The sequence below is a fragment of the Tachypleus tridentatus genome, chromosome 1 (genome assembly GCF_004210375.1).
Source record: "Tachypleus tridentatus isolate NWPU-2018 chromosome 1, ASM421037v1, whole genome shotgun sequence".
Lineage (NCBI taxonomy): Eukaryota > Metazoa > Arthropoda > Merostomata > Xiphosura > Limulidae > Tachypleus > Tachypleus tridentatus.
Window position 1 is genome coordinate 173164543 of NC_134825.1, and position 21158 is coordinate 173185700.

Sequence of the window (21158 nt, forward strand, 5' to 3'; positions counted from 1 at the left end):
TCTGTCTACACTTACATTATCATTTATTTCCACACTGAAATGTCTGATTCTGTCTACACTTACATTATCATTTGTTTCCTCACTGAAATGTCTGATTCTGTCTACACTTACATTATCATTTATTTCCTCACTGAAATGTCTGATTCTGTCTACACTTACATTATCATTTATTTCCACACTGAAATGTCTGATTCTGTCTACACTTACATTATCATTTGTTTCCACACTGAAATGTCTGATTCTGTCTACACTTACATTATCATTTATTTCCTCACTGAAATGTCTGATTCTGTCTACACTTACATTATCATTTATTTCCTCACTGAAATGTCTGATTCTGTCTACACTTACATTATCATTTGTTTCCACACTGAAATGTCTGATTCTGTCTACACTTACATTATCATTTATTTCCTCACTGAAATGTCTGATTCTGTCTACACTTACATTATCATTTATTTCCTCACTGAAATGTCTGATTCTGTCTACACTTACATTATCATTTATTTCCTCACTGAAATGTCTGATTCTGTCTACACTTACATTATCATTTATTTCCACACTGAAATGTCTGATTCTTTTTATACTTTGATTATGGATTGTTTCTTAATAAACCAAGCTTAAAATCAAATGTTTTACAACATTTACAAAAAATTCTCAAGTTACTTGTATAAGTCTTTAAAAACAGAATCAACTATTTCAGTAATTGTATATTTACATTTCTCCAATAATGTTGTAATGTGTACAGATTGAAAGATGGAAAAATCACCTGGAGTAATGAAGCTGTTTTATTTACATTTATAGGAGTAAAAACATATGAACACACAGTAATACAGTTTGTGGTCAGCATGGTTTTTGAACTTTAAAGATTTGTCCAGCTACCAGAATACTAAAGCTGTTAAAAAACAAGACAACCTAAACCTTATTAAACTTAAGGGTGAAAACTTATGCAATGTACTTTACATATATTTCTTTTTACAGATAAACTCTGAGACTTAAGTTGATTAAGTTTATTTGGACATAGGCAAAACTACCTATCCCCCAGTGACAGGAAAAATTTAAGTGAACCTGTAAATTAAAATTATGTCATGAACATTAAAAAGGTTAATTGTGTTGAATTCTTAGTTTTACTCAGAACAAACACTGAGGTTCTTGTATTGCCCACTATGGAAAGTAATTGAGCATTTCCATCATTCTAAGAGTTACTCAACAACAATGTACAGTAAATATATAATTCTATTATTTAAGTTTTGAAATATAAATAATAGTCTGAGTAATTCCTAATAATTTATTGTAGAATATCCTGTATGTGAAATAAAATTTGGTGTCAACATTATTCATAGGTACTTATTAAACCTCGGAGTACTTGCCCTTGGTTGGATTGTTGTTATCACTAATGTTTCGTTTCCTAACCAGGATGGATCTGGGTTTGTTAATTTATTACTCAAGAAGTGATATTCTCATTGTACTGTCATCACACTGTTACGTCCATCCTTGAGACATGTTCGAGTCTTTCTTTAGTTCTTCCTGAGCATAGGCTAATTTGGTAGGTTTAGTTACTTGGTGGCCATTTTCAAAAGAATGAAGAGGAATTACTGCCTCCAGAGTACATTCTTTTATAATACATGTCTGGCCTACTTGCACCACAATCTTCCACTGCAGAAGCAGGACATGGTACTTTTGCCTACCTACTTGCACCACAATCTTGCACTGCAGAAGCAGGACATGGTACTTTTGCCAACCTACTTGCACCACAATTTTGCACTACAGAAGCAGGACATGGTACTTTTGCCTACATGCACCACAATCTTACACTACAGAAGCAGGACGTGGTACTTTTGCCTACTTGCACCCCAATCTTCCACTGCAGAAGCAGGACATGGTACTTTTGCCTACTTGCACCACAATCTTCCACTGCAGAAGCAGGACATGGTACTTTTGCCTACTTGCACCACAATCTTCCACTGCAGAAGCAGCACATGATACTTTTGCCTACTTGCACCACAATCTTCCACTGCAGAAGCAGGACATGGTACTTTTGTCCACTTGCACCACAATCTTCTACTGCAGAAGCAGGTCATGGTACTTTTGCCTACTTGCACCACAATCTTCCACTGCAGAAGCAGGACATGGTACTTTTGTCCACTTGCACCACAATCTTCCACTGCAGAAGCAGCACATGATACTTTTGCCTACATGCACCACAATCTTACACTACAGAAGCAGGACGTGGTACTTTTGCCTACTTGCACCCCAATCTTCCACTGCAGAAGCAGGACATGGTACTTTTGCCTACTTGCACCACAATCTTCCACTGCAGAAGCAGGACATGGTACTTTTGCCTACTTGCACCACAATCTTCCACTGCAGAAGCAGCACATGATACTTTTGCCTACTTGCACCACAATCTTCCACTGCAGAAGCAGGACATGGTACTTTGCCTACTTGCACCACAATCTTCCACTGCAGAAGCAGGACATGGTACTTTGTCCACTTGCACCACAATCTTGCACTGCAGAAGCAGGACATGGTACTTTTGCCTACCTACTTGCACCACAATTTTGCACTGCAGAAGCAAGACATGGTACTTTTGTCCACTTGCACCACAATCTTCTACTGCAGAAGCAGGACATGGTACTTTTGTCCACTTGCACCACAATCTTCCACTGCAGAAGCAGGACATGGTACTTTTGCCTACCTACCTGCACCACAATCTTGCACTGCAGAAGCAGGACATGGTACTTTTGTCCACTTGCACCACAATCTGCCACTGCAGAAGCAGCACATGATACTTTTGCCTACTTGCACCACAATCTTCCACTGCAGAAGCAGGACATGGTACTTTTGTCCACTTGCACCACAATCTTCTACTGCAGAAGCAGGTCATGGTACTTTTGCCTACTTGCACCACAATCTTCCACTGCAGAAGCAGGACATGGTACTTTTGTCCACTTGCACCACAATCTTCTACTGCAGAAGCAGGACATGGTACTTTTGTCCACTTGCACCACAATCTTGCACTGCAGAAGCAGGACATGGTACTTTTGCCTACCTACTTACACCACAATTTTGCACCGCAGAAGCAGGACATGGTACTTTTGTCCACTTGCACCACAATCTTGCACTGCAGAAGCAGGACATGGTACTTTTGCCTACCTACTTGCACCACAATTTTGCACTACAGAAGCAGGACATGGTACTTTTGCCTACATGCACCACAATCTTGCACTACAGAAGCAGGACGTGGTACTTTTGCCTACTTGCACCACAATCTTCCACTGCAGAAGCAGGACATGGTACTTTTGCCTACTTGCACCACAATCTTCCACTGCAGAAGCAGCACATGATACTTTTGCCTACTTGCACCACAATCTTCCACTGCAGAAGCAGGACATGGTACTTTTGTCCACTTGCACCACAATCTTCTACTGCAGAAGCAGGTCATGGTACTTTTGCCTACTTGTACCACAATCTTCCACTGCAGAAGCAGGACATGGTACTTTTTCCTATATACTTGCACCACAATCTTGCACTACAGAAGCAGGACGTGGTACTTTTGTCCACTTGCACCACAATCTTCTACTGCAGAAGCAGGACATGGTACTTTTGTCCACTTGCACCACAATCTTCCACTGCAGAAGCAGCACATGATACTTTTGCCTACTTGCACCACAATCTTCCACTGCAGAAGCAGGACATGGTACTTTTGCCTACTTGCACCACAATCTTCCACTGCAGAAGCAGGACATGGTACTTTTGTCCACTTGCACCACAATCTTGCACTGCAGAAGCAGGACATGGTACTTTTGCCTACCTACTTGCACCACAATTTTGCACTGCAGAAGCAAGACATGGTACTTTTGTCCACTTGCACCACAATCTTCTACTGCAGAAGCAGGACATGGTACTTTTGTCCACTTGCACCACAATCTTCCACTGCAGAAGCAGGACATGGTACTTTTGCCTACCTACCTGCACCACAATCTTGCACTGCAGAAGCAGGACATGGTACTTTTGTCCACTTGCACCACAATCTGCCACTGCAGAAGCAGCACATGATACTTTTGCCTACTTGCACCACAATCTTCCACTGCAGAAGCAGGACATGGTACTTTTGTCCACTTGCACCACAATCTTCCACTGCAGAAGCAGGACATGGTACTTTTGTCCACTTGCACCACAATCTTCTACTGCAGAAGCAGGTCATGGTACTTTTGCCTACTTGTACCACAATCTTCCACTGCAGAAGCAGGACATGGTACTTTTCCTATATACTTGCACCACAATCTTGCACTACAGAAGCAGGACGTGGTACTTTTGTCCACTTGCACCACAATCTTCTACTGCAGAAGCAGGACATGGTACTTTTGTCCACTTGCACCACAATCTTCCACTGCAGAAGCAGCACATGATACTTTTGCCTACTTGCACCACAATCTTCCACTGCAGAAGCAGGACATGGTACTTTTGCCTACTTGCACCACAATCTTCCACTGCAGAAGCAGGACATGGTACTTTTGTCCACTTGCATCACAATCTTGCACTGCAGAAGCAGGACATGGTACTTTTGCCTACCTACTTGCACCACAATTTTGCACTGCAGAAGCAAGACATGGTACTTTTGTCCACTTGCACCACAATCTTCTACTGCAGAAGCAGGACATGGTACTTTTGTCCACTTGCACCACAATCTTCCACTGCAGAAGCAGGACATGGTACTTTTGCCTACCTACCTGCACCACAATCTTGCACTGCAGAAGCAGGACATGGTACTTTTGTCCACTTGCACCACAATCTGCCACTGCAGAAGCAGCACATGATACTTTTGCCTACTTGCACCACAATCTTCCACTGCAGAAGCAGGACATAGTACTTTTGTCCACTTGCACCACAATCTTCTACTGCAGAAGCAGGTCATGGTACTTTTGCCTACTTGCACCACAATCTTCCACTGCAGAAGCAGGACATGGTACTTTTGTCCACTTGCACCACAATCTTCTACTGCAGAAGCAGGACATGGTACTTTTGTCCACTTGCACCACAATCTTGCACTGCAGAAGCAGGACATGGTACTTTTGCCTACCTACTTGCACCACAATCTTGCACTGCAGAAGCAGGACGTGGTACTTTTGCCTACCTACTTGCACCACAATTTTGCACTACAGAAGCAGGACATGGTACTTTTGCCTACATGCACCACAATCTTGCACTACAGAAGCAGGACGTGGTACTTTTGCCTACTTGCACCACAATCTTCCACTGCAGAAGCAGGACATGGTACTTTTGCCTACTTGCACCACAATCTTTCACTGCAGAAGCAGCACATGATACTTTTGCCTACTTGCACCACAATCTTCCACTGCAGAAGCAGGACATGGTACTTTTGTCCACTTGCACCACAATCTTCTACTGCAGAAGCAGGTCATGGTACTTTTGCCTACTTGTACCACAATCTTCCACTGCAGAAGCAGGACATGGTACTTTTTCCTATATACTTGCACCACAATCTTGCACTACAGAAGCAGGACGTGGTACTTTTGCCTACTTGCACCACAATCTTGCACTACAGAAGCAGGACGTGGTACTTTTGCCTACTTGCACCACAATCTTCCACTACAGAAGCAGGACATGGTACTTTTCCTGCCTGTTTATTTCAACGCCTGTGCTTCATTTCTGACATCAATAGCTCAGTACGTCATTACTTGGTTACATGCTTCTTGTAGTCTAGTGTTTCAGAGATATGTTTACCTAATTTTACATTTCTAGAATTTCAAACAGCTACTTATCTGTGAAATGCTTCTTGTAAGATATGTTTACCTAATTTTACATTTCTAGAATTTCAAACAGCTACTTATCTGTGAAATGCTTCTTGTAAGATATGTTTACCTAATTTTACATTTCTAGAATTTCAAACAGCTACTTATCTGTGAAATGCTTCTTGTAAGATATGTTTACCTAATTTTACATTTCTAGAATTTCAAACAGCTACTTATCTGTGAAATGCTTCTTGTAAGATATGTTTACCTAATTTTACATTTCTAGAATTTCAAACAGCTACTTATCTGTGAAATGCTTCTTGTAAGATATGTTTACCTAATTTTACATTTCTAGAATTTCAAACAGCTACTTATCTGTGAAATGCTTCTTGTAAGATATGTTTACCTAATTTTACATTTCTAGAATTTCAAACAGCTACTTATCTGTGAAATGCTTCTTGTAAGATATGTTTACCTAATTTTACATTTCTAGAATTTCAAACAGCTACTTATCTGTGAAATGCTTTTTTCTCTTTCCTTCCCATAACAAATTTTAAATTATGATGGCAGTTTTCAATAAAATCTAAACTATGATAAGAAGGGAGAGCTTACGTAAGGCCTTGTGATGCTTGCACAATAACTTGCTTGGAAAGTGGGATAATTTATGCACATTGTGCAATGTATAAAGGAAAATCAGAACTTCCCAGTCACATGTTTTACAGCATGAGTTTGAGGAGTAATTATGAAAAGCTTTTTGTTTTTCAGGAATTGAAATTCATTTTGATTGTAAACGTATAAATGTTTATTTAAAGTAGTCTACAGGCAGAAGTATATAAATGGAAGTTGTTGCATCTTTGTATTGTTATATTTTTAATACTAGTGCATGGTATCGTTTCATATGATACTCAGTTAAATTGGACTGAGTTTTTATCAGTAAACTGTAAAATTATGAAATACAAAACTACAGAATTGTAAGACGCAAGTAATTAATCTAGTATATTATATAGGTTAAATATTCAGAATTGTAAGATGCAAGTAATTAATCTAGTATATTATATAGGTTAAATATTCAGAATTGTAAGATGCAATTAATTAATCTAGTATATTATATAGGTTAAATATTCAGAATTGTAAGATGCAATTAATTCATCTAGTATATTATATAGGTTAAATATTCAGAATTGTAAGATGCAATTAATTAATGTAGAATATTATATAGGTTAAATATTCAGAATTGTAAGATGCAATTAATTCATCTAGTATATTATATAGGTTAAATATTCAGAATTGTAAGATGCAATTAATTAATGTAGAATATTATATAGGTTAAATATTCAGAATTGTAAGATGCAATTAATTCATCTAGTATATTATATAGGTTAAATATTCAGAATTGTAAGATGCAATTAATTAATGTAGAATATTATATAGGTTAAATATTCAGAATTGTAAGATGCAATTAATTCATCTAGTATATTATATAGGTTAAATATTCAGAATTGTAAGATGCAATTAATTAATGTAGAATATTATATAGGTTAAATATTCAGAATTGTAAGATGCAATTAATTAATGTAGAATATTATATAGGTTAAATATTCAGAATTGTAAGATGCAATTAATTAATGTAGTATATTATATAGGTTAAATATTCAGAATTGTAAGATGCAATTAATTAATGTAGTATATTATATAGGTTAAATATTCAGAATTGTAAGATGCAATTAATTCATCTAGTATATTATATAGGTTAAATATTCAGAATTGTAAGATGCAATTAATTAATGTAGTATATTATATAGGTTAAATATTCAGAATTGTAAGATGCAATTAATTAATGTAGTATATTATATAGGTTAAATATTCAGAATTGTAAGATGCAATTAATTAATGTAGTATATTATATAGGTTAAATATTCAGAATTGTAAGATGCAATTAATTAATGTAGTATATTATATGGGTTAAATATTCAGAATTGTAAGATGCAATTAATTCATCTAGTATATTATATAGGTTAAATATTCAGAATTGTAAGATGCAATTAATTAATGTAGTATATTATATAGGTTAAATATTCAGAATTGTAAGATGCAATTAATTAATGTAGTATATTATATAGGTTAAATATTCAGAATTGTAAGATGCAATTAATTAATGTAGTATATTATATGGGTTAAATATTCAGAATTGTAAGATGCAATTAATTAATGTAGTATATTATATAGGTTAAATATTCAGAATTGTAAGATGCAATTAATTAATGTAGTATATTATATAGGTTAAATATTCAGAATTGTAAGATGCAATTAATTAATGTAGAATATTATATAGGTTAAATATTCAGAATTGTAAGATGCAATTAATTAATGTAGTATATTATATAGGTTAAATATTCAGAATTGTAAGATGCAATTAATTAATGTAGTATATTATATAGGTTAAATATTCAGAACCAGATAAAGAAAATGATTTGTTTAAAGGCAAGGACACCTTGTAATAATATTACAATTTACAGTAAGTGAGTAAGATTAGGTTTCCTTGTAATAATATTACAATTTACAGTAAGTAAGATTAGGTTTCATTGTAATAATATTACAATTTACAGTAAGTAAGTAAGATTAGGTTTCCTTGTAATAATATTACAATTTACAGTAAGTAAGTAAGATTAGGTTTCCTTGTAATAATATTACAATTTACAGTACGTGAGTAAGATTAGGTTTCCTTGTAATAATATTACAATTTACAGTACGTGAGTAAGATTAGGTTTCCTTGTAATATTACAATTTACAGTAAGTGAGTAAGATTAGGTTTCCTTGTAATAATATTACAATTTACAGTAAGTAAGTAAGATTAGGTTTCCTTGTAATAATATTACAATTTACAGTAAGTAAGTAAGATTAGGTTTCAGAACAGGTCCAGTGTTTTGATAACTGGTGCAATCATTATAAAGTATGGTAGTTTTTTACAGTAAAGAACATTTGAATAAACTGTAATAAAATATTTATCAGTAAGGAAACTCAAATGAAACTATTACTTTATAATCACATTCAGCATGAAAAAAAGTTTATTTTAAATTAAAGTTACTTTCAAGATCCTAAGTATTTTTGTGGACATTTCCAGGGTTGATGTGGTCTGTATATGTTCTCAGGTTGCTAATACAAGGGTTAATAAGTTGTAATTTATTGCAAAAAATATGTGAATCACACTTCATGACAATGAGTCCATTATAATTGTAATGGTCAAATTCGACTATTCAACTGGACAAGAATAGTCCAAGAGTTAACAGTGAGTGCTGTTGATCAGTTGAGAGCATAATTTATGAACTTTTACATTAATAGAAGTAGATAGTGCTATGCATAAGTGAATAAAATTTTTATTCATGTAAGGATCTTGTACTAGAGAAACTGAGTAAAGTATTCCATTGCATGTTTTTATATTTTAAATTTCAGAGCCACTTCAGGCCCCACGAACTTTGTGTTTGGACAAAACCTTCATGAACGTGTAGTGGTAAGTGATTATTGTGGTGAACTCACTGTGTAATAAGGTCAGATGATTGTTACTGATTTTGAACTTTACACACAAGTTAATCAGAAGTACTAATATGTCATTAGATAAGAATAGTTCTGTTATCTTCTGAGCATGTGGGCTGATGACATGTCCTGCTACTGGAATGTTTCAGTTATTCTTTCAGACTTGTTATTTTTATATCTATTATATCTACTGATAGGATATTGTCACTGTTTATGAATGCTATTTATTTGGCTCTTTTGACTTGTCAGTTAATTTTTAATAATTAGAAAAATATCTTAAGACAGTTAAATGATGATTAATTTTCCTTGAATTTCTGCAATTTTTGTAATGTAAGACCACTAGCATAAAATGTATGTATTCTGCTATGGGGTTATAAGACCTCCTGATTCACAGAGGCGCCAGCATATTGATGAAACTCCTCTATTATTCTTAATTGCTTCTTAGTTACCCCAAAGAGGGTCTATACCCATAAATAAATTCCATAAGGACACCTATCAGTGGTAGATGAGAACAGATGTCATGTTTCACTTGTGAGTGGTGGTATGAACATAGTTTCAGATGTGGTGACCCCCCCAGGATCCTCAAGGACACCATATCTGATTGAGATTAATGTTTACCAATACCTACGTTTATACCACATCATGTCTGGATTTGCTTTTTTAACCTTTTTGTTACCCCCATCCTTCCTGGTAGGAGGAAGGCTGTGTTATATAAAAAAGGATACTGCTTGGTTACCTCAAGTCTGTGTGCCAAGCTTGGTCCTGCTGCTTGTAAAACTGTGGGTGTAGTTTGAAGAAAAGCATATTCATAACACGAATTAATATGGGCTTTACCCAGCTTTGACATTAACCAATATTATTCAATTTTTTATGATACAGTTGTGCTCTGTGCTTGTTTCTTGTGATGCAGTTAAAATTTGTAACATACACAGTGTAATTTCTTAATGTTTTCTATAATCATTGTCATACTTTCATTTCCAAGTAAGTGTAAATATATCTTTATTGCTTTACATATATACAACTAAATATTGTATACTCAGCTTCATTCTATAATTTTTAATTACATTCTGTATAAACTCTATTATAGATATTATTGTGCAACCCAGCTTAATTATTCTTCAAACATGTGTTAAATATATTAAAATTAAACCTTTTTTATAATTTTAAAAGTATCATGTAATTAAAGTTTTAAGAACATAAACTAGTTTGTTTTTTTCTTGTTTTAATATGAAAATCAGATTTTCTACAAACATCAGTTGGAAACTCGAGGTCCTAGCTAATTGTTGTTTTTCATAATTGGGATTTGGTTTTGTAAAATATTTCATTAGAAAGTTTTTGTAGTTTTATTTTTGGTTTTAGGCATCCTTAAATGAAACAATTGCAAGTTATTATTGCATACACATGATTTAAGCCTAATTTGATTGAAAGTGTTCTGTGAATTTTCGCTGTCATGATAAAATACTGCAAGTAAGTAGGAAGTTTGCTTTTTCATCATGTGTCACAGTATCTCTGATCTAAAAAAACATTTGCTAACGTACTTTGGTAATTTTAATGACTCATTGTCTGTCACTAGTACCACAGTACTAGATACACACCTGTTGGTTGTTAAATTGTGCAGAATGGATTCTAACACATTAAAAACTATAACAAAATGTTTGGATGATTAAATTTGTACATTTATTGAATATACAAACCAGTATTTCCTGTTTTGGTAATTCATGAGAAAAGTTTGAGTTTTCATCTGATTAAGGGTAAAAATAAAATCTCTGAACATCTTATGAGAAGAAGTTTTGTGTGTAACATTTTGAAACAAGGGAGGAGGCCTAAAGTTTCACGGTCCTGGTTATGTGTCACAAGACAGGAAAAAATTCAGTAACATAAATAAACTATTAAAGTTGCCAGAAAGTGTGGCTGAGTGTGAAGACTGAGTGCTGAACGTGGGTCAGAAAGTGTGGCTAAGTGAGACGACTGAGTGCTGAACGTGGGTCAGAAAGTGTGGCTAAGTGAGATGACTGAGCACTGAACGTGGATCAGAAAGTGTGGCTAAGTGAGACGACTGAGCACTGAACGTGGATCAGAAAGTGTGGCTAAGTGAGACGACTGAGTGCTGAACGTGGGTCAGAAAGTGTGGCTGAGTGTGAAGACTGAGTGCTGAACGTGGGTCAGAAAGTGTGGCTAAGTGAGACGACTGAGTGCTGAACGTGGGTCAGAAAGTGTGGCTAAGTGAGACGACTGAGTGCTGAACGTGGATCAGAAAGTGTGGCTAAGTGAGAGGACTGAGTGCTGAACATGGGTCAGAAAGTGTGGCTAAGTGTGAAGACTGAGTGCTGAACATGGATCAGAAAGTGTGGCTGAGTGAGACGACTGAGGGCTGAACGTGGATCAGAAAGTGTGGCTAAGTGAGACGACTGAGCGCTGAACGTGGATCAGAAAGTGTGGCTAAGTGAGACGACTGAGCGCTGAACGTGGATCAGAAAGTGTGGCTAAGTGAGACGACTGAGTGCTGAACGTGGGTCAGAAAGTGTGGCTAAGTGAGACGACTGAGTGCTGAACGTGGGTCAGAAAGTGTGGCTAAGTGTGAAGACTGAGTGCTGAACGTGGATCAGAAAGTGTGGCTAAGTGAGACAACTGAGTGCTGAACGTGGATCAGAAAGTGTGGCTAAGTGAGACGACTGAGTGCTGAACGTGGGTCAGAAAGTGTGGCTGAGTGTGAAGACTGAGTGCTGAACGGGTCAGAAAGTGTGGCTAAGTGAGACGACTGAGTGCTGAACGTGGGTCAGAAAGTGTGGCTAAGTGAGACGACTGAGTGCTGAACATGGATCAGAAAGTGTGGCTAAGTGAGATGACTGAGTGCTGAACATGGATCAGAAAGTGTGGCTAAGTGAGACGACTGAGCGCTGAACGTGGATCAGAAAGTGTGGCTAAGTGAGACGACTGAGCGCTGAACGTGGATCAGAAAGTGTGGCTAAGTGAGACGACTGAGCGCTGAACGTGGATCAGAAAGTGTGGCTGAGTGAGACGACTGAGCGCTGAACGTGGGTCAGAAAGTGTGGCTGAGTGAGACGACTGAGGGCTGAACGTGGATCAGAAAGTGTGGCTAAGTGTGAAGACTGAGTGCTGAACGTGGATCAGAAAGTGTGGCTAAGTGTGAAGACTGAGTGCTGAACGTGGGTCAGAAAGTGTGGCTAAGTGTGAAGACTGAGTGCTGAACGTGGGTCAGAAAGTGTGGCTAAGTGTGAAGACTGAGTGCTGAACGTGGGTCAGAAAGTGTGGCTAAGTGAGACGACTGAGTGCTGAACGTGGGTCAGAAAGTGTGGCTAAGTGAGACGACTGAGTGCTGAACGTGGATCAGAAAGTGTGGCTAAGTGAGACGACTGAGTGCTGAACGTGGGTCAGAAAGTGTGGCTAAGTGAGACGACTGAGTGCTGAACGTGGATCAGAAAGTGTGGCTAAGTGAGACGACTGAGTGCTGAACGTGGGTCAGAAAGTGTGGCTAAGTGAGACGACTGAGTGCTGAACGTGGGTCAGAAAGTGTGGCTAAGTGAGACGACTGAGCACTGAACGTGGATCAGAAAGTGTGGCTAAGTGAGACGACTGAGTGCTGAATGTGGTTAGAAGCTATCGTATTTAAAATGGGAATGCAAGAATCCATGATTTGTGATCCATTACTACAGAAATGTACCCTGCACTTTGATAGTGGGGTGGCCACTGTAAGAGTGATGGTCAAATTCCCCTATTTGGTCAAACAATAGGAGTCTGTTAGTTGGAGGTGGGTTATGGATACTTAGTGCAGATATGTCTTATTTAGCTTTTTGCAGATTTTAAATTCAAATACATGTAGTTTTGAGAGACATCAGTAAGCAAATCAAAATTATTTTAGTCTCAAGTCAAAAATATTTGAACCCAGTTTTGAATGTTGTTTCCTTGTTATATTTTACTTCTGAAAGCAAGTAATTATTACTGGATTGTACAAGATGAGTGGAGAAGAAAAGAGCAATTATAACAACTTATGTAAATACCAGTTGACATCATCTTAGTTCCAAAGTGTCCAAGTAATAAAAGTCAGGTAATTCAGTACTGAAAGTAAAAAGGATTTCAAATTTAATAGTGAACGTTTTTTTTCTGAACTTGTAAAAAAACTAGCATTATATCAGTTGTGCGAGGTTGCTAGTTTTCTTCAGTAACTTATAACCTCCAATATCCCCTTTAAATTTTTTTATCTAGACCTATGAAGATTCAAAAAGTGATTCATCTTCAAGCATTTCCAATCAGTTAAATTTTCAGGCTTTTCAGAAAAGTTCTTCAGAAGATGAAAGACAAGAGTGTACAGGTATTGTTACTGAACTATTCTGTTGGGATGATTTGTTCATGAACCTTATTCATTAAGATGCTTCTCCTAATTCAGTTTATCTATCTATTTGTGAGTACTATATTCATGTATCTGTTATTTAAACCATTTGTATATTATACATGTACACACATTTGTCCACCAGTCTTTGTTAACCTGTTTCAGTCTGTTTATTAACCTGTTCGTCAAACTGACTTTTATAAACATGTTTTTATCTGTACAACTAGCTATTCATTTTACCCATTCATCACTGTATGATTTTCCTTTAAACTATAAACTTTAATTCATCTCCATCAGTTAATATACTTGTCAGTTAGTCCATGAACTATGAAATGTTATATTGTTTTAGTGGCTGTTTACTGTCTAATTAAGATAAAAGATGTGTAAATGATGTAATTATCTGAAATATTAATTGGTTAATTGCATGAAAATACAACAGTAGATACGTTGAATTTACCTGCTTTTAATTAACTCTCATTAGGTTATTTGTCAAAAGACTTAATTTGAAATGAAAAGAACAAGAAAAGATAAATAAGTCTTAGACTAAAGCTGTGTTACTGTTTCAGGTTTAGGTTTGTATTTTAAACAGATTAGATCTTAAGCAGAATGATGTGATATTTATAATCTTTTGATTTCATTATACTTGTGTTAGTGTAATAACAAAGACAAACTGACAAGGTTTATGTCGTATTTTACTTGAATGTACTAGAATTCTTGAGTTAATTTGCTTAGAATAAATGGTAGTGTAGGATAAGATTAAATTATTTTAACTTTTTGAAATGTGTATTTCATTTCGAGTGTATTTTGTATAATTTATAATAGATAGCTATTTTGTAAGGGTCAAACATTTATGCTAATAGTGCCCAGGGTTTTGATAAATGAACCTTGCATGCATTAACAATTTAAGAAGTGCTTCTGATGTCATCAAGGAATGGTAGTCTTTTGTAGAAGTTCATGATTCATGCCCTTTGTTATTAAGAATATTTGTTTTGAGTTACATAAAGAGATTGGACTGTGTACACTTTTGACTAAAGCCAAATACCCCAAATACAAACGGCTTTAGTCACTAACCTTAAGGTTGATTCAACACTAAAGTTTTGTTTGTTTTACCTTTAAATCATCATAATTAGTTTTGTATTAGTTTCAGTTTCAACAGAGCAGACACTTCTATTGTTCTATCTCCTATTCTTTACTCAGTCTGAGAGAAATATGAAATAAAACTAATGTAAAATTAAATTAAGGGGTGGGTGGAGTGGTGGAATTTCATGAGTGCCTGTTTTCACTTTAGTACTGTCCTCACTTGGAGATGAAATGAGATATCTAGAACTGTTCTGAATGTTGCTTATTATTGAACTTCCCATTAGACATTCTTAGTTCCTGCTTTTCATCTTGTTTCTCCTAACAGTCAACAAGTTCCATCTGATTCTAAATGTAATGTGATATTATAAGTGTAAATCAGTGCTTATTAAAATGTGAAACAAACTGTTGACTTTACAGTTTTGATGTATTGATACTGTCTGAATGTGTGATGTAGCTATAAATGACCCTTTCAAAAGGCCTACCTTGGATCATTATCTGAACACTACACCTTGATGGAATGTTATAGGGTCATTTTTTTGTTACTGGTCTCTAAGGGTGAGTAATTAAGCATTGTTTGTGTTTCGTGAAAACAAACCCCTCTAATGCTGTATGTGGTGGTAGGGAAACCAGTCAAGAGTTTGACTCAGTCAGCAGAAGAGTACCAAGCTAGACAAGCTAAAAGGAAGTATGATGAAGTTACCGTTGTAACAGGAGAAGAAGGAGAATCCAATGTTCTCCAGGTAAGATAAATTGATTCTTTGAGCAGTAAAAACCAACTGAATATTTATGGTTTAATTTGCAAAGATTCATTCGTCAGAGAGTAATCTCACTTCCCATCTTTCATCTTGTTTCTCTCAACAGTCAATAACTTTTACCTAATTCTAAATGTAATGTGGTGTTACGAGTGTAAATCAGTGCTCGTTAAAATGTGAAATGAACTGTTGACTTTACAGTTTGATGTATGGTTTGTTTATATTCGGATGTTTGTTCTCTGTTGTAAGACACTGCTGTGCTCTTTCTTTAATAGAAAAATAGGAGTCAGACTCATCTAACTTTGTGTGAATTTGAATATCTCTAAAATTGTGAATTTAAGTCTTCATAAACTAGGAATTTTTTCTGAGATAATGTGTAAATAATGCAGTAAAATTTGTATTTTGAAACTTTATTGCTATTACAAGTTCAGATCTTATAGTTAAAAATAGTAATAAGATATTTTCTGATATTTGAAACGTATTCGTGACAGTATCACTAAACATCTTATTCATAAACATGTGAGTAAAATCCATATTAAACTCTAAGCTGGTCTGTATTACTAATTACATAATATTAATCTCTATTACTAATTACATAATATTAATCTGTATTACTAATTACATAATATTAATCTGTATTACTAATTACATAATATTAATCTCTATTACTAATTACATAATATTAATCTCTATTACTAATTACATAATATTAATCTCTATTACTAATTACATAATATTAATCTGTATTACTAATTACATAATATTAATCTCTATTACTAATTACATAATATTAATCTCTATTACTAATTACATAATATTAATCTCTATTACTAATTACATAATATTAATCTCTATTACTAATTACATAATATTAAGTCAACATGGCCCAATTAAAATGGCAAACAGTTTTAATTCTTATATCCCATACCAAACGTAGCAACAAGTTCAAAGAGAAAAGAACTTTCTAAAAGTAGGACTAATTTATCAGAGTAACTCACTAGGCTTAGAACTTCATGTACAGCACCCCATGATTCATTGTGAATAATATGAATAGAAATTTGGAATTTTATCAAATTTCGTGTTTGTTTATTTTTGTGTACTGTTGGTGTTATACTTTGGAGCATTATGGCTTATTTTAATATTGTCACCATAATTGTTAAACTTGCAATCTGGCATTTGAATCTCACACTGTTAATTTTATGTTCTAAGTTACTATGAATTTAATTGTTTCTTTAAAAAAGCTATTTGGTTTTAATAAAAACTTGGTGTTTTGTATCTAATCCAGAAATTTGGTGAGAAGGTTAGCTTGCTTTCTCTAAATACAAGAATATTTTAATTATATCAAAGTAACTGTTGTGCCTTCATCCCAGGATTAGCAGATTCTTATTGTTATTATTATAGTAAGTTTGATATGTTTCTTTTTGATTTATGAAAGTGACCTATGTAGTGGTCAGAAGTGAGAAACTGTTATCTTGCAGTGCACACATTTATAAAAATATCTTGTGGTTTGTTTCAAGTAACAATTAATTAAGAAACAGTAACAGTGGCCAAACTATTACTTATAATTCAATGTCTGTATTTTAGTAAAGAATTTAGTGCTTTTCTTCATAGATGGTCTGATTCCAGAAAGTGGATGTTTAATATTTCGTTTTAAGCGTAATCCTACATTCTTTTCATTGCAAGAAACAAACACGAGTGTCTGAGTTTTGTACTTGAGAGTTCTCTTGGTAGTTAACACAAGTTTAACCTGGAGAACTTAACACAGTCTCTGGTAGAATTTAATTATTTAGATTACTACTAGTAGACTTGTAGTATAAATTGTAAGCTGTTGTGCTTTTTGTTTTCAACGCAGTCCTGAAAAGCTACTAGATAATCACAATAATAAAAACGTTGGGAATGTTACCCTAACTAGGTAATCATAGTAGTAATAATAATAATGTATAGTAAACAGTAATAATGTATGAAAAACTCCTACCTAATGAAACAATTACAATAATAATAACATACTATATATTCTAATCTGTCTAGATAATCACCATAGCAGCATAATATATACTCCAATCTGTATAAATAATTACCATAGCAACATACCATGTACTCCAATCTGTCCAGAGTAACAGACTAATGATAATATATGTTGTCCTGTAACTTTAGTAAGAAGTTCACATTTAGAATGAGAATGTAAAAAATAAGTTAATTTAGAGTTATTATTGCTTTGATCTCAGACAGTTATGAAAATAATAGCATATGGTAAATATGATATAGTGGCATTGCTTTAGTTGTTTAAGAAATTTCATTATTTAAATATGTTTGTGTGTATGTGTTCTTTGTGAAATAAATTACTTTTTTTTCAGATTAATTGCAAGCTCTTTGCATTTGAAAAAAATAGTTCTTGGGTAGAGAGAGGCCGTGGTATGTTAAGACTAAATGATCGAGAGGTAGATGGGACATTACAATCACGACTTGGTAAGATGTCAGTCATTTATTGATTTTCAACTGTTCATCTTTGTGTGTGAAACTTGACTAATGTAAACCCAGCTTTAAGATTCAATGTATGAAACTTGCATGAACTTCTAAGTACTTTATTTTGAAGTGTTACAATACTCAGTATACATAAGACCCAAATTATTTGATGGTATCACTATATTTCTCTGTTAAATAAATGAGAAACTCCAGCAATGGTCACTGAGGTTAATATTTATATGGCCCAGCACAGCCAGGTGGGTTAAGGTGTTCGACTCGTAAAGCCGAGGGTCGTGTGTTTGAATCCTCGTCGCACCAAACATGCTCGCCCTTTCAGCCATAGGGGTGTTATAATGTGACAGTCAGTCCCACTATTCATTGGTAAAGGAGTAGCCCAAGAGATGATAGTGAGTGGTGATTACTAGCTGCCTTCCCTCTAGTCTTACACTGCTAAATTAGGGACAGCTGGCACAGATAACCCTTGAGTAGCTTTTCACGAAATTCAAAACAATTTTTATATTCAAGTTGCTCCCCCAGTGGACCAGTGGTAAGTCTGGCAGCTATTAATGCTAAAAACCTGGTTTAGATGCCCTTGGTGGATGGACACAGCATAAATAGTTCATTTTGTAGATATGTGCTTAACAACAAAATAAATAAATATATTTAAGTGTTTTTTGTTGACCTTTTAAATACTAAACTCATGAACCCACAAGCAGTTTGGTTGAGAAATATTTTTGGAAATGTATAGCACTTGTGTTTTATGGTAATGTAAACAACAAACAATGCATGTATGTGCAGTGAGTTACTCTGTTGAATGTTGTTTTGTAGTGATGAGAACCCAAGGTAGTCTACGTCTAGTACTCAACACCAAGGTGTGGGCAGGAATGTCCTTGGAACAAGCTAGCCATAAAACTATTCGTTTTAGTGCAGTTGAGACAGATGGAGTCAAAGTTTATCTCATAATGGTAATAGCATTACTTAGAATTTCCTTTTAAATCCTTTTGTGCTAAGAAACATCTCTTTATAAAGTTAAAGGCTTTTTGTATGTCGGGTAAAAGTTTGGCAGTTATCAGTATGAACAAAATAAAGTATCAGTGGGTAAAGATTCTTACTTTGTAGTATTTTATAATAGTTTTTATATTTGGTTATTTAGTTGATTTTATAATATATGTAATCTGACTTAATAATCAGTGATGTAGAGAAACCCACTTGTAGAGAAAATATTTTATGTAGAGGAGCAAACAACGTTTTGACCTTCTTCGGTCATCGTCAGGTTCACAAAGAAAGAAAGAGGTAACTGACCGGAAGCTGACCACATGTTTGAAAGGGGTTGTGTAACTGAGTGTCGGAATGTATAGGGCGGTGTTAGATGTATGAATATATAATTTTATATTAATTATTTTATTATTTTTAATATAGGTATAAAGGTGTTCCTTTGTATTGGTTTATTTTGGGTTTAAGTTGTTGTATGAGTAAGGCTTCTTTAATTTTGCATTTGTTTATGTTTGTTTCTTTATTTAGTATTTGAGTGTTTTCTATGGTTATGGTGTGTTTATTTGACTTGCAGTGTTTGAAAACGTGTGAAGGTGATTTTTTATGTTCTTTGAATCTGGTTTCCATTTTTCTACTTGTTTCTCCAATATAGAAGTTGTGGCAGTTATCACATTGTATTTTATAAATAATGTTGGTGTGGTGTTTGTCAGTGTAGTTTTTACATAGTAGAAACCTCATTTTTGTGCCTGGTTTTTGAATAAATTTGGAATTAACTGAAATGGCATATTTTGTTACTAGTTTTTTCCAAATGTTGGTGATTTTTTTGCTGATGTCGGGAATATATGGTATGCAGCAGTATATGGTTTCGTGATTTTTTTAATTCGTGAGATATATTTATTTTAGTTGGTTGATTTTCCTTTCTGTCTACGTGTGTGCGTATAATGTTTTCTACAGTTTGTGGAGGAAACTTATTGATGTTTATGAAGTACTGTTTTATTTTGTCTAATTCATCGTTAAACTCTGGTGAGCAGAGTTTTATGGCTGTGTTTATTTGGTTTTTTAGTATGTTGAGTTTTTGTTTTGTTTCATGTGCTGAGTCCCAAGGAATGTATAGTCCAGTATGGGTGATTTTTCGGTGGATTTCTGTTTTGAATTGTGTGTCGGTTCTTGTAATTTTGAGGTTGAGAAATGATATTTGATTGCTTTCTTCCTGTTCACATGTGAAGTTAATGTTGGGATGTATAGAGTTAATATGATTGAAAAAATTGTGCGTTCTGTAGATCTGAATCCCGCAACCGTGTCATCTACATATCTGTACCAGTATAGTGGTGGATGTAATGCTGTGTTAATTGCTTGTGTTTCAACTTGTGTCATAAAAATATTGGCTAGAACTGGTGATACTGGGTTGCCCATGCTTAGGCCATTTGTTTGTATATAGTTTTGGTTGTTGAACATGAAGTTTGTCTTCATCGTGGTGAATTCTGTGAGGGTTGCTTGAATCACTGTAGATGGGTTAGGGTCTCGGATATAGAGTTCTAAGGCTATCTTGCTGGCTTCAGTGGTTGGAACTTCTGTAAAGAGGGATATAACATTGAAACTGGCCATTAAGGCTTTATGATTAAGTTGATTTAGATTAGACTTGAAATTAAAAGAGTCTTTGATGAATGAGCTGGCTGATGTTACATATTTGGAGAATGCCCATGCTATGTATTTACCAAGATTGTAATTAAACGATTCATATGTGGACATTATTGGTCGTAATGGACAATCTGGTTTATGAGGTTTGGGGATGCCGTATATTTGCGGTGTGCGTGAGTCGGTTTTACATAGGTAGGAATAAAGTGTTTGTGAAATTGTGTTGGCTTTTTTCATTTGTAGTAGTATTTTGTTCAGTTGCGTCTCGTGTGTCTTTGTTGGATTTGTGTGTATTGGTTTAAATTTGTTCATGTCTGATAGGATGTTCTTCGTTTTTTGGATATATTCATTCGTGTTCATTATGACTATAAGCGTTACCTTTATCTGCTTTTAGAATTTTATGTTTTTGTCTTGTTTTAGGTTTTTAATGGAATTAATGTCTCTTTTTGTAAGATTGTTTTTTAGCTTTCTGCTTTGTGAAATTATGTTGATGGTTTTGTGAGAAAATTCTTTGAAAAATTGTTTAAGATGTTGTTTTTAGGTGTTTTTGGAAAATATAAATTTTTAATTTTTCCTGGGAATTTTGGCTGTTGTATGTCA

The 21158-nt window shown here is 34.8% G+C and overlaps 2 protein-coding genes across 6 annotated transcripts in view; one reads left to right on the plus strand and one right to left on the minus strand.

Annotated features, from left to right (window-relative positions):
• Positions 1-21158, minus strand: part of LOC143230408 (FGGY carbohydrate kinase domain-containing protein-like) — a 297176-nt gene that overhangs the window by 192822 nt on the left and 83196 nt on the right. The gene's annotated exons all lie outside the window — the stretch shown is intronic.
• Positions 1-21158, plus strand: part of LOC143230371 (ran-binding protein 3-like) — a 67516-nt gene that overhangs the window by 30310 nt on the left and 16048 nt on the right. For all 5 annotated transcript variants that reach the window (XR_013016419.1, XM_076463847.1, XM_076463861.1 and 2 more), the window contains 5 exons: positions 9207-9264; positions 13512-13617; positions 15337-15455; positions 17822-17933; positions 18759-18895. Coding sequence is in view for 4 of the 5 variants with exons in the window: in XM_076463847.1 (XP_076319962.1) it covers positions 9207-9264; positions 13512-13617; positions 15337-15455; positions 17822-17933; positions 18759-18895 (532 nt within the window). In the remaining variant the exon portion in view is untranslated. The remainder of the gene's footprint in view (positions 1-9206; positions 9265-13511; positions 13618-15336; positions 15456-17821; positions 17934-18758; positions 18896-21158) is intronic.